This window comes from Chelonoidis abingdonii, chromosome 7, assembly GCF_003597395.2.
Source record: "Chelonoidis abingdonii isolate Lonesome George chromosome 7, CheloAbing_2.0, whole genome shotgun sequence".
In the NCBI taxonomy this organism is placed as follows: Eukaryota; Metazoa; Chordata; order Testudines; family Testudinidae; genus Chelonoidis; species Chelonoidis abingdonii.
The window spans coordinates 81,365,972-81,381,237 of NC_133775.1; the positions used below are offsets into that span (position 1 = coordinate 81,365,972).

At 37.9% G+C, this 15,266-nt stretch overlaps 1 protein-coding gene across 1 annotated transcript in view; it reads left to right on the top strand.

The window, feature by feature from the left end:
* Positions 1-15,266, top strand: part of SLIT3 (slit guidance ligand 3) — an 811,806-nt gene that overhangs the window by 479,915 nt on the left and 316,625 nt on the right. The window contains exon 7 of the mRNA XM_075068072.1: positions 13,073-13,144. Within this exon, the coding sequence (XP_074924173.1) occupies positions 13,073-13,144 (72 nt within the window). The remainder of the gene's footprint in view (positions 1-13,072; positions 13,145-15,266) is intronic.

Genomic DNA, 15,266 nt, shown 5'->3' on the forward strand with positions numbered 1-15,266 from the left:
AAGTTTCACTTTCTGTCTAGGAGAGCAATTGGTTGTGATGTGTAGAAGATTGCAAAGATAAGACCAGCATTTCTGCAGATCTTTGGGTACAGGTATCAGGAAAGAATGCAGTATTGACTGATTGCAACAGGATGGAGGGGAAAGCACAGAGCTCCTTTCACTCAATGAGAGAGGCTTTATGCAGTACTTCATAGTATACCATGAAGTTACTGCTGAGGTAACTAGCAATGAACGGCATTAAGTATTCTAGACAGAATAGTGGAGTCCTCTAAAGAGGAGGTACTTTTGTTTTCTTAGTGAAATTAAAGGTGGGACAGTTGCTTTTCCAGACATAATGACTTGGAATTAGTTGCACAGCCCTTTCTGGAATCACAACTTGAAAGCACCTTTGACTTTAAATAGAGGATCCTGATGAAATGGATGTAAAAAATAATCCAGCGTGAACACCATAGTTCAGTACCATTGGTGATTTTTGTTTAAAAGAGACCCATGACTGAATAAGTGCTTGAAGGAAAAATATCCCCTAGAAAGAGAATGATTTTGTCCCTTAAGCCTCGTCTTCACTTGTCTTTTTCTCCCAAAAGTATATACCATTGCTACCACCAGTTGAGCTCCACCAGTGCTGGCAGTAGTGTGAGCATGGAGCCAATAGCCTTCGGTATTTTTATCATCATGTTGTTTGGTGGCAAGGGTTAGACAACAGAGGAGTAAAAATGTTGGTGGCTGTGAAGCCTTGGCTACACCAGCGCTGCTGCCGTTGGCCCCATTGATGGAGCTGAGTTGGGAGACTAATGTAGTACGAGCCTTATAAAACTGAAGCACATTCAGGAATGAAACATAGATCGAATGGGGATTGATATCTGATGGTTAAAGAGGAGAACTGGGAAACAGAACTCCTAGGATCTCTCCCTGGGTCTTTTGCTGTCGTGTTGACGTTCAGCAAGCCACATAAGGCCTCAATTATATAGAAAACTCTCACGTATATGCTTAAATTCATCCCTGTTCAGAAGAGCACTTCGTATGCTTAAATCCCATTGACTTCAATCAGCGCAAGATGAGACTCTTAATCTCTCCATGCCTCAGTGTCTCACACATCAAATTGTTGTAAAATCAATTTTTCAGGAGTGTCATGGGCTTATCATTTACTTTGTCTGTTCAGGTCCTTCGATGAAAGACAAGCATATTAGGTGCATAAGGAGCCATCAATAATTTAAGATATCTACTTTTAACCAATTATTTTAGCTCCCATTTTTGTCTTATTTGCTTGAGTGAGAGTGACTTTATTCCTGAAGGGAAAGGGTCTATAAAATAACTGCACTTTTGCTATTCTTACCCCAAATTAAAACAAGAAATTCAGTGCGACACGCAACTTGAACACTTTCAGTGGAGTTGTACTGCCTGTATTGAAAGATTGAAGATGTTTGACAATGGGGACAGCAAATGATTTAGGGTGGAAGATGGGAAAACGTCATCACTGAAATACTTTTGCAACAAGAGGCAACTGGGTTGCCTATTCAGCAGTCATCTTTTTCTTTGAACAAAAATTACTCAAGGCATCATATGCTTAGGTCTAAAATGGAGAGGGGTATTGTGCTGAAGTCCCTTTTCAAGGATAGAAAAGTTTAGGATTGTAGGACTAGAAGAGACCTTTTGGGTCATTAAGTCCAGTCCCTTGCTGCTGCAGACAACCCCATCATATAATCCCATTCAGAAATGCATCAAATTCCATCCTAAAACTAAGTAGGTTGTTTGTCCCCACTACTCCTGTGGAAAGGCTGCATCAGAGCCTCATTTCTCTGTTGATTAGAAACTGTCTTCTAATTTCTACCATAAATTTATTAGTGGCCAGTTTATATCCACTTGGTTATATACTAAAAACAAAAGTAAAAATATAATAGAATATACATAGTAAATATAATGATCTGAGATAGCGAACTGGTTGAAGGAGCACTGAGTCTTAACGTTTTACCTTTTCTACCACAGGCTTTGCAGTATTGATGGTCATTTTGCCCCTATGCCTCGAGTCCTGAACTTCATTTGTAATGGCTGTGCCTAGGATTTAGATATCTCAGTGACAATCAACTAGCTCATTTGAGTTGAGAGCTCTGGTAGTTGCAAAGCCAGGAACTGGCATTTACATGGTCTTAAATCAAACATCTTCCAGTATCCTGTTACAGAGTTTTTTTGTTTCTCTGTTTTGATAGGCAAGTATGCTTTTCCAGCCCACTGGATCTCCTGTGCTAGACATTATCACATGCTAAATGAAAATATTTTATATTGGAGCTGGAAGAAGGCCTTTCTCATAATACAAAAATATACAGTTTTGGATTAAATTGGCACTGTAGAGAGGATGAACCCTTGCTTTCTTGTATTTTAAAGCTCTTTCTTCTAAGTTCAAAAGTTTAAGGATTTTTAATTATGTTTTAGTAGCTCTTTATGGACTCTGTAAAGAATGATCCATCTTGAGATGTCACTATTGTCTCTCACTTACAGCTTCATCTTTGTGCATCAAAAATGGAAATACTATTTCTTTGTAAATTTGTACTTTATGGCTAATATGAAAATGACGGCCCCTATTGCAAGAGATCTCCTTTGTCAAGAAAACACTCTAAAACATGGCAAAAATCACCAAGGAAAATTAAGTTCTGTTAAAGAAGATATAGCAGAATGAAGGAATGTATAAAAATATTTTCTATTATTAATAATATTGTAACACCCACAGTATGTTACGTGGTTCAGAGTAAACACATGGTCTGTGCTTTGACAGACTTATGATCTAATTGTTTGGAGACATATATAATATACATGAAAGACAAAAAGCAACCCCTATTCAAAAAGCTAGACAATAACTCTTGTAAATTCATTGCTGAAAGCATTGTTTGCTTGGTATATTAAATGAAAAAATCAAATGGATCAGAAATTTCAGTTAACCAGCTGAAATAGAGCATAATTCTCCAGAAAACCCCTGACAGCTGAGACTTGGTTACAGATTATCATCACTGAAAAGTTAAATCAAGTTGTAACTTGAGTCCTGTCCTCACACAGAACCTTTAGTTAGCATGTGGAGGAGCTTTTTACTTGAGTTGGCTGGCCAGTCAGGGGATACAGGCTGAAGCTTGACATAGCACAACTCAGCTGCTAACAAGACCACTCTGCATTATGGACTCAGGCTAGTACCACTCAAGTCCCCTAATGCCTTACCACAATTCCCCCCTGTGCCCAGAAAGGACTGACAAATTCTTCATTGGGAAAGAATTCATGGAGTGGCTCAGCTTACTGCAATGCAAAGAACCCTGGGATACGCCTCTAGACATCTTAGTGAGTGCAGCACAGCAGCTTGACTCTTATTTTTCAGTGTGGCCACTCTTACACGAGCAAGGCTAATTTGAGTGGCAAAAGTTGAGTGTACCTAACTTGTGTTAACTTGTGGTGAAGATCTATTTTTAGAAGTCTATTCCTTTTATTCATTTCTCCTTTGTTTCCCTTTATTTTTCCCCATATTTGGAAGGGCATAGATCATGAAGGCATTGATCATGAGAAACCTAAATATCATGTCAAAGGTATAAATCAGCAATAATCAGAAAAATACATTCAGGGCACGAAGCGTGTGAGTACGTGCACGTATGCACACACATTGGGAACATAAAAACACTGTGGTAAAAGAGCATTATTATGGTTGCAAATTCATGCCTGCCAAAGTTAGCCCCCTGGTGCATATCCATTATAATGTTCTTTATTTACACAATAACATACTATTTTTTCCACTGGACCCCTGCCTCGTTCAGAGCAATTGCGCATTTCAGAGAAAAGGTTGCTGGAATTTTTTAACATGGGACAAAACTGTACTTTTCCCTAGCCTTATTCTTGGAAATAGCTAAACCAGTGGCTGAAAAAGTGCTTCTTGAGGCAGACACCCAGCATGGAAAATTTCAGTCCAAATGGTAAGTTTGGAAAAGATATAAAGCAATTGAAAAGCGAGTATTATAGTGGGAAGTGTCAGGCAACCTTAATAATAGGTGGTGCTACCAGCTCTGCATAGCATATGCATGTGTTAATCACATGAAGCTTATTCACTCCGACATTTCCAAAAAAGGACATTTCTCTTTCCTGTTCCCTTTGGCTTGTTTAAATTTCCATTGCCAGACACCTGAGATAACAATAGAAGACCCGCTCATATCTTTGATAACACATTTGGAAAAAGAAAACAATCACCTAGGATTAATGGTGAATCTGTTTATTAAGATAAAAGCAGAATAGAAACCAAATTGGCAACTGATTGTTTTCATTTCTATGGATTTTATATGACACCTGGAGACCATTTAAAACATTAGTTGGCTGTGTTAATGTTGTGTTTAAAAATAACATTTGTATGGTGCCAAATCACTTTAGAGTTGGGTACAAATATTGAGAGAAAAACCCAGCTGTTGTTGCTTTTGCTGCTAATTTGAGGTGTCAGATTACAGCTCAACTGCTCTACCTCGTGAATAAGGCCCCTTGTGCGATCATTATGTTTTCTAACAGTTGAGAGTAATGGATTAATCAGTGCAGCATCAGTTACTTTCATTATATGCCCACACAGCAGTTATGGGCTTTAATTTAAATGCTCTGTGGGGAGATCAAGAAACTGTATATGGGAGGCACCCAGAACTGGAAAAGAAAAAAATGTTGAAAACAACCCATGGGAGCACTGGGTCTTCCTTTGCTTGGCCATTTAGAAAGTAGAGGGTGAGGTTGTTGAGGCAGCTCACCTCTTTGAGAAACACTATGCATTTTATTTAATGCTGATTTATTTTGACTTATATTAAATATAACCTTTTTTACAATTGATGAAAATATGGCGACTTTCATCCCAGGATCCAAATGTTCTTTATGCGGATTAATTATGTCTGCATACAAAATGCACAAACTCTGTTTGAACTACTGAAAACAGATTTATGGCCTGGTTTTCAGAGGTGCTGAACAGTATTAGCTCCTGTGAAGTATGTCGGAGCTGTAGGTGCGCAGTGCCCTTATGAATCAGGATGATAAAAATCCTTTTCCAAATGGAGTTATTTAACCATTGTGGACAAGACCTGGCATGTAGGTTTGTAAATGGGTGTGTCTGGTCTACAGCGACCTAGTAAAACATGATTAAACCTAGTTAGCAGAAACTGGTTTGAAACCACATTTAAAACCAGTTCTACTTGCAAGATTAAAGTGTCAATGTAGGCAGGGGCCTAAGAGGTAGTGCTGCCATTGATGACTATAACTGTCATTACCATAGAATGTATTAGTGGCAGCATGACACTTTTGCCCACTGTGTTAAATCTAGTCTTATTAATTTTTGTCCACCCACAAAATAGGCTTTCTTATTAGGGTTGGTGATTTAGAAAAGGTAAATCTAATAAACTTTATGGAAATAGAGAGGAAAAATCTTGGAAGCCAAGACACACGTCATCTCTATATAATGTATAAAGACACAGTGTTGTTAGCATTGTGGTTCTGCAGTCTAGTCACATAGATACTAAAAGATTTCCTGCCCTCCAGTTCTGTAAACATGAAGTCATAGGAACCCTGTTACTGTTCATGTTGTGGTGGTTACAGTATGTTTCCAGGACTGTATTGCATCAAAATGGTGTCAGCTAAGTCTGAAATAAAGAGGAGTCTGGTGATCAAATGAGGAAAAAAAAAAAGTCGCCAATTCTCAATTTTATTTGGAGTCTTGAGGTATTTGGTGTGTTTTTTAAAGGCCCAGATCCTGTGATTATATAAGAATCTCAATTTTCATTTAAAAAACTTTGTCACATTTGGTTGTGGAGAAAAGCTTGAAAATGTGAACTGCAAAGGCCCCAAAACCAGAAGGCAAATTAAAAAAACCCACACTTTTAAAATGTCTCGCATGATTTGAGCGCGTGATTCATGATTTTTGAAATCATGAGATTTTTGCCCATCTGGAAAGTTCTGTCTAGCTGGTGCTGGCTAGCAGGGGAGTATATATCAGGGTTCCTCAAGGCTCTTCTCCCAGCTACACCACTGTCCTTGGTCAAATAGCTTAACCTCTGTTTGCCTCAATTCACCCATCCCCACACAGGGATAACATTCTTAGCAATACTGTTTATGCAAAAGGTGTTCTGAGGCTTAATTGTGTTTTTACTTGTGCTTGGAGATTTCTAGACAAATTAGTTAAAAAATTCCAGTTTTGTTTAACTGAGAGTATGTGCGTGTGTGTTTCTGGAATTCCACTCTCCTGTACCTTTCCACTTTGAACAGAGTGTCCATTTGCTTTGGGAACAAGCAATATGAAAAGCCTGGCAGTTATGGCAGAGGCAATAATCAGGGAGGATGACAGGTGAGTAACTCACTCTTGGGTACGATGACCAGACAGCAAATGTGAAAAATCAAGACAGGGGTGGGTGGGGGATAATAGGAGCTTATATAAGAAAAAAAGACCTTAAAATCAGGACTGTCCCTCTAAAATTGGGAATCTGATCATCTGATCCTGGGAATGTTGTAAGCCGGCATATGCACCATTTGTATCCAGTCCTTGCCTGCATACAGATAATAATGTTGCATTAGGGCCAATTACATGGTGTTATGGACACACAACACACGGATTACACACACAGCCAAAAAAAGGACACTGTGATAAAGCAGTGGTCTAATCAAAGGAGACAGAGGGAAATGTTAGACTTGTTAGCACTACCAGCAACACAGCAGCTGCCGCTGCTCCAACCAGCCTCAGAGGTCTGCTTTTCAACTCCAGGCCCGGATCATGCAAATCAAAGACACACATTCAAAACATGTTTACCACACAGCTAGAAAAGTAAGCAAATTGGTCTTTTTTGTGGGGAGAGGGGAGAATGAAAATTAAAAGAGTGTCTGTTCAGTTTAAAAGTTGTAGTCCCTATAAGCATGAGCTGTGTGTTGCCAAATGATGCTTTCCAGGGTTCAAACAATTCTTTTTTAAACTACAAAACTTTGGCAAACAATCCAGAGACTATTAATGTCTAGTGAGCAAAAGAAGAAGAAATTCAAAGAGCAACACAAATACAGAAAATGAGCTGGTCGTGTTTCTTTTCTCTTTTCCCATTTACCCCTCACTACTTGAAAGTATATTTCTTACAGTAGTTTGTCTATACATTTTTTTTTTGTTCTTCCTCTCATGGATCTGATCTCCTGTGGTCCTTAGTGTTTCTTCATAGCTGAGAATTCTGAAAATGCTACAAACCCCCTTGATCAGCAGAGCCAAATGCTACACAAAAGAAGCCTGGTGCTTATCAAAGGCTGAATGGCTAGCAGACCCCTGGTAACTATGGTAGATGCTCATTAATGCTTGGAAAAAAGTCCTAATCAAAAATATAATCTACCATATCATTTCTCAATTTGATTAGCTGTTTGTGCTAATCAGCTGCAGAAATGGGATGTAAAAGAAAATCACAGTCCCTATTATATGCAGAAACCAAAGCGTGCCCTCAGCTCTGGCCTAGTGCTGCATGTAGATTTTTCTGTCATTTATATCCATTCAAATCCTGTGCGTAAAAAGAACATCATTGCAGATATTGTATTGATAGTTGTTTTCCTGTGTCTGTTCTTTTATGAAAAAAGTGTACTGTTTAGAGGAGGAAAATTAGATTTTGCTATGAGGTCTTTTTTCTTTATAACACTGATAAAATAGAATGCCATAACTTGCATTAGCTGGGTTACAATGGATTATAATTAATCATTGTTATATATTAGGACCTTTTCATTGTAAAAGAAACCAAAAAAAGCCTTCCTGTTTTATCACTTGAAGTTGTGGTTGACTGCAAAAATAGCAAGGCGGTTAATATTGTTACCTTTTTACTTGTTGTAATATAGGTATTTAACATAATCTTTTTACATCTGGTTTGCAATCTTTTCTGATGGCATTGCCAGAAGATATCTTTGGTCTTGCAGTATATTTCCAGTTCTTAACTGGAGTAGATAGGGTGGATGTGTTGTAATTTTTATTGTTGGCGGTGCAAAGACACAACAAAGAGGAACAAAACCCACAATATTTTCCTATAGCTTGAAGCAGTAAGAGAGAGAAGAGAGAGTTCGTCTGGCCATTCAGCAAAAGTCCTAGGATTTTTCAGTTCCTAATCAGTCCAGCTGGTTTGGGGAGATAGTTAGACTGCTAGGTTGAATCTTTCAAACTGAGTAAATAGTCTGGGAAGATTAGAAATCTAATCTTTTCACTTTTTGGTCAGAGCATTTGGACTGTGCCTAGAAGCTATTATGTTTGTTCTAGAATTTGAGATATACTAATCTTTGTAAGTATCAGTCACCCATTAGCACCTCTTTTCCCACTCAAAATGATGGGGATGCCACAAAACAAGAGTAGAAACATTTTAATGATGTTGGATTAATTCCTCTCACATATTGTAATGATTTTCCATATATATATAGCACCTTTCATCTAAAGCACTTTAGCAACTGTGGAAATACAAAGGATCATGTCATTCACCAGAAAATGCAGCCACCTTTAGGGTGGAATTCAGTATTTTTTTTATCAGCGGACTGCAATGCTGTGCAACAGTTTAGTGCCACTGGGAAGTATGTAAGAATGTTGAATGCAAATGAATTTGCATGGGAAATGTGAGGAAGGAGGCAGATTGTGTTTACCAGATTTGGTATTGAACCAGGATTCCAGACCCAGAGAGGAGATGGGTAATGTCAGAATAAAAACGTGCCACTGAAACATATCATAGACTCATAGACTTTAAGGTCAGAAGGGACCAATATGATCATCTAGTCTGACCTCCTGCACAAAGTAGGCCCAGAATCCTACCCATCCACTTCTATAACAAACCCCTAACCTATGTCTGAGTTATTGAAGTCTTCAAATTGTGGTTTGAAAAGCTCAAGCTGCAGAGAATCCACCAGCAAGTGACCCAAGCCCCACACTGTAGAGGAAGGCGAAAAACCTCCAGGGCCCCTGCCAATCTGCCCCGGAGGAAAATTCCTTCCTGATCCCAAATATGGTGATCAGCTAATCCCTGAGCATGTGGGCAAGACTCACCAGCCAGCACTCAGGAAAGAATTCTCTGCAGTAACTCAGATCCCATCCCATCTAACATCCCATCACAGACCACTGGGCATACTTACCTGCTGATAATCAAAGATCAGTTGCCAAAATTAAGCTGTCCCATCATACCATCCCTTCCATAAACTTATCAAGCTTACGTCATGAAAATCGGTCATGGGATACATACATACATATATACAAGATTCCAGAGCCAACATTCCTACTTTTGAAAAAATGCTAGGTGATCTTTTAATGACCACAAGTCAGTTTTATATCTTATGGGAAAGTGAGTACCTCCTAATAGCATGCTGCCCCGGGGGGCAGATCTCAGCTGGTATAAACTGAAGTCATTGGAGCTGACAATTTACCACAGCTGAAGATATGCCTCAGGGAAGTGCCACCTACAGATGGCTAACACCATTTTGTGCAGCTCCCAAGTAGTTCTTGGAGGCCCACCAGGTACTGCTGCATCCTGAGCCTGCTTTGCTTGCAAGATCTGACAATATCGCAGCCCAAGGTGACAGGTCTGCAGCCATAAATAACATTTTCTCTAACCTTAGGTTACTGATTCAGCATTTTGGAAGTGAACACCTTATAGTGATAACAGTGAGTTTGTGAGGGATGAGGGTAAACTTGGCTCTAAAATAAGCAACAGGTTAGAGGTGTGCTCTTGATGACAGTGTGGTGTGATGTGAGTCTCCAGGCTCCTTATATGATGCGGAGGGAACCTGGATGCTCTGAGAGTCCAGGACCTCATCTAGTTTTCTGCTCTTAGTCTGTTTCAAATATCTACTGGGCTTCATAGCACTTACTAGAAAATTGAGGGGATGGATATTCTCTGTTCCCCCTCATCTTCCATATATAAGTGCATTATGGTCTTTTGACTCCACCACAACACACAGGCTTAAAAATCGTTACTGGGATGATGAGTTTTAAACACTTGACAACTGCTTCATGTACTTGGTATTCAGGTTTGCAAAATGTCTCCCTAGCACTGTTCCATCTATCTTGAAGGCTCCCCTGCAAGAGCCTATACAAGAATGCTGCTACATTAGACTACCACATGCTGAAGAATCATTGCAAAGGGGTTAACTTCACACAACCAATAATGCAGACAGTTCACTATCAACTAGTACCCTTTGTGGAGCAATGGAAGCAGTACAGCTGTATTTAGTAGCCTTTGTGTTGAAATACAGCTATAATCATAAATGCTTTATTGCCTTCATAATAGTTAACATTTAAATATCAGTGTAATAATGCATTAATAAGTCTTCTGTGCAGTAGCTATCTGCTACGATTATACTTGAAATGTTGTAGTTAATTAGTAGATTAATGAAATAAGGCTTAATTCAGTATTAACTATATTCCTCATTATTTGTTGCTCAATCATTTATTTATTGGAGACCTATGGAAGTCTTCCTGCTTATTTCTAGCAACAAATGGACTCTTAATGTTGGAAATATGTAAGTAACAAAGCTAGGATTTGGGTTACTAGACTGATACTTTGTCTATTAAATATGTGCCTTTTTTTTTTACAATAGCTATATCTGAGTCTGTTTGATAGTACAGATTGAATTTTCAACAGTCGTGCTGGGAATAGTGTACAGAATGTATCTCTCAGTTACTTGGGAAAGATGTTCACTGTGACTTTTCACTTTCTGAATCCACTCTGTGTTCTGTTAAAAGTCAATGCACAGTCTCCACTGAATTCAGTTTGACTTGCATTGGATCCTTTAGTGCCCTCACTGACATATTCAGTTGTCAACTTTGTGTACAATTTAATTTTCAAAATTGACTATATGCATGGTTTTTCTTTAGCGATTTATGATCCCAGTCACTGCATGGAGTTATTTCCTATACTAATGCTCTCTGTAATATATGCCACTTAAACTAACACACATTTACACTTTGCCTTTTTCTTTTGGTGGACAAGTGAACAAAATCAGAACACAGGTATAACAACAGTAATAATGCTTAGCACTTCTATAGCCTCATCCAAGGTGGTTGATCTAGAGTGTGTTACACACATTAAGCATCAATATCTCTGTGGCTAGGTAGATAAGTATTTTACAGATGGGAAAACAGAGGCCGATGCTAAGTGACTTATCCAAGATTACAGGCAGAATTAGTGACAGAGATAGCAATTGAACTCAGCAGTTCTGAATTATAATCCTCTGCTTGAGCCACTGGACAATATTTGCTGTCATTTATTCCTACAGAGTGTGTCATTTGTCTGAATGAAAATTACTGTGCCACACACTTCTTTTGGCAAGTTGTCTACCACTGACTTCCGTTCCTGCACCATCTGCTAGATACCATAATCTAGCAATAATAATTACATATAAAGAGAGCTTTATTTTAAAATACATAGTAGAAACTGTTATAGTGGAAAATTCATTTTGGTATTATGATGCCCTTAAGAAGGGAATTGTGTGGGACAAACGAAGCAGCTTTTCAGCCTCAGAGAAGTTCACAGTGAGGCATCACAGTTTATCCTGAGTAGTTTGTGCCATGAGTGCATTACAGGATTCAGCTCCAGATATTGACAGTACTTTCCTCCCTAATTCTTTGCCCTTCCCAATGAAATTGAGGTGTTCTGAATTCGGGATTCAAATTGTGAAATGTGTATCTTAATTTAGGTCTGCATTTTAGACATCCTATCCCCTCCATATTTGAGAGCGTTCTGATTTCTGATTTGAGCCAACATCAGACATTACCAGTTTTTCTAGTGGAGCTAAAATACTGCAATATATTGTGTTGTAGGCTACGGTACACTAACATTGTGCAAACTGGGAATCTTCTGAGAGGTTTCTGTTGTACACGCTGATCTCTGGTATACAGAAAACGAGTTATCTGTTGGAAGGAAGTTACAGATGAATTACAAGGTTAATTAGTTAATTATTTTAAAGCTCTTGAAAATCTTTTTATGAAATGCCCTGCACAAATACATAATATCACAACTACTGAACAATTCCGGTGTAAGTAACAGTAAGTGTTATTTAAGGTGGCTGTTTATTTTATCACCTTCACAAAGTTTACAGCCCTTAATCTGAAACAAGCCCAAGCTATTGGTTTCTACAGTAATTGCCCAAAACACTGCACTATACCTGTTATAATGTACAGCCTGCTGGTCCATTGCTATAAACAACTGCTGTGTGTTTGCATTTTAAATAAGGGAAATTTGAAGAGCTTTAACCATTTCAGTTAGAAGTAGAATGGACAGTGCAGCATGGTCGATAACAGATAGTCAGGATTGATCAAGTCTCTTGGCACAGTAGGCTGCAGTAGTTGCAATTTCTGAGCAATTGGAATGTGGGAAGTACACCCTCCTGGTGTGTGTGTTCCATTTCCCAGGCCATCATTGATAAACTTTATAGCTTCTAATTTTCCAGGTAGTCACTGATATAATTAGGAACAACATAAATGAGGGCAACCTACCCCAATTGATGCTAAACTAGTCATTTTATCATAAAAAACATGATTAGGGTCCCTAATGGCAGCCGGGGTTCCATTCTGTCTAAGACCAGCTCTAATAAAATACACTTGATGGAGTTTCCATTTGAAACCCTTATATGCTTTGAACAGGAAATGTTTATTCTGGACCATTCCACGTTCCGTATATTTCTTCCTAAGGAAACCAAACAAGAATTCCTCATCCATCCATGTGTTTCTAACAGAGCAGTTTGAGCTGAATGTCTTATTGCAAACAGGCTGTGCTAAGGAGGCTTTAAGTGCCAACATCTCCCCTTTTGTTTGAAAACAAATACTCTAGTGGATGAACTCTTGTGCTACTTGCTACATAGGGCAGGGCATGTTAAATAGCAATTTTTGCTTACTTGTGCTCAATTATTGGTTACTCTGCCATAAAACTCTGCCTGACAACTCACAAATCGCTCCTGAGATATTTGTCAGCATGTCTTCTTGTTTGCAGCACTATATATTTATTACTCGTTGTTGAAGCAGTTCATTTCTATAAAGAGTATGCTGGTAAAGCAGTGTAAATAATTGATCAATCTGTTTTTCTTTTCTTTCTTTCTTTTTTAACAGCACTCTCAACAATAACAACATCACCCGCATCCCTCTTACCAGTTTCAACCATATGCCAAAGATCAGGACTCTGTAAGTACTGAATTCAGAAATAAGTAGCAGCCTGGATAACTCTGTCTTTGCTTTGAATATTTGTCTTTATTCAAGGAATACTTTTATAAAGGTTTTTTAAACCACTTTTCTTTAACAAAAGGACAGCAAATAGGTCAAGCCAAAACTTTATTTTGTGATGTTAACCCTTGTAAACAGGAATGAGGTAACCTTATTGGGTCAGAACATATTTCAGACTCTCCCCAAGGTAACCAGCTCAAGCTAGTTTTGGGAGAAAAAATTTACCAGTTGAGCCTAATTGTCATCACATGCTGATTATGAAAAGTAATTCTGTTATTTAGTTGATACTGGGAGGCCAAACTGAACCCTTCCTTACAGCCTACGCAAATCTCAATACGTTGGGGTCACACAGCTTTTAAATGCATGCACAGTTTCACCTAGGGTAATGTAGAAATCAGAGCAGTGCAGAAACAAGATTTTTCATTTAGTGGGAAATTCTGTGAGGTTAAAAAAAAAATGAAAAAAAGTTGTTCCAAAATGGAACAAACCCAAAAATTTAAAAATATCCTTGAAACAAAATTTAATTAAAAAATTGTTTGTCAATCAAAATCTTTAATTTTTATAGTCAAAATGTTTCAATCTGATTTTGACATTTTAAATTACTTTTATTTTTTAAATAGAACATACAGTACATTTTGAAACGAAAAGTCATTTTGCACCAAAATATCTAAAATATTTTGTTTTGAATTTTTTCTCTCCAAATAAAATTTAATAGAAATTGTCCCATTTTTGCAAAACATTTTCTCTTGTGACAAATCTGCTTTTTCCAATGGAAAAAGGTTCCTCTGAAAAATTTCCAACCAGCTTTAGGAAAACCTTATACAAAGGGAATTAAATTGACCTGTGTGTAATTTTTGTGGAATTTAGACCGAGGGTTTAGAGGTAAAATTCCAAACGGTAATGCCATCAGCTTTGCAGCTCTACCCCACCCAGCCATTTCCAAAAGCATTCGCTTGAAATGAATACACAGCTCCAGAAGTCATTTTTTAAAGAAACACCTCTTTGATTTTACTCCAGCGTATAAAAACAAGCCATGTGCTTACTCCAAAATTTTCAGCAAGCCAATTACTAGCAGCCTGTTCATACTAGTGGGAAGCAGAGTGATATGTTTGGATATATATTTTCATATAATCACAGTAGGCCAGTTAAGTCAACTGAAGAAAAATGGTTCTTATCTGTCCATACTGATAGGCTGTTTTCTGTAAAGTGATAACTACTGATTTATATTTACTTTCTTTTTTTCTCTAAAGGATGCTAACATTAATGTAACTGATCAAAGAGAATTTATATTTTTGTCTTTTCGTGGGGGGAGCTGAAGGATGGTTTAAGATATTTCTCTCCCTTAACGATCCAGAATATTTGCCTGGCTACTTCAGATCAATCAGTCTTGTCTGTTCCCAGAGCTCAGTGCCTGCTGCCATTTTCCCTTTAGTTTAATTTCGGAGATGGCTCCCGGGAGACTTACACTGACTAATCCCCCTTTGCTGTAATTAAAGAAGAAAAAAAGGGAACAAAAAAAAAAGGAAGGAAGTCATAAATGGGATTTATAAAGAGAAGCTTTTATATTGAATTCTGAGAGCCACATTTTACAGAACACAAATGCTGACCCATTCTAAAAGGATTTGCTGGAAATTTAATTTAGAATCTGTGGCTAAAAGGGCACCTTTAAAAGCTGGCATTTGTATTTATTCACCTTATGTTCTGCAAAGGTAGTTTCATCAATAGTAAGTGGCATATGTGAGTCTCAAAGACTGCCAAATTACATCCCTTCTAAACATTCAGTATTTTTTTTAAAAGCCCCATGCAGAAGGGTAGAATTGTAATACAGTGGTTTAATTTTTCATTTTACCTTCCTCCTACTTTGTCAGAGATAGTAAAGCCATCAAAAGAATAATAAATATAAGATAAACACAGATACCACAAATATTTCATGACTTCTAACGCTGCTCCTTCCTGGAATTGTTTCATTCTCCTCAAATCATCACCATCACATCTCACAAAGATGATGTCTAAATATTAACATTATTTTTCATAGCTAAAAATGGTTAGAAACACACTTGACCATTGTTGGTACATATTGCAG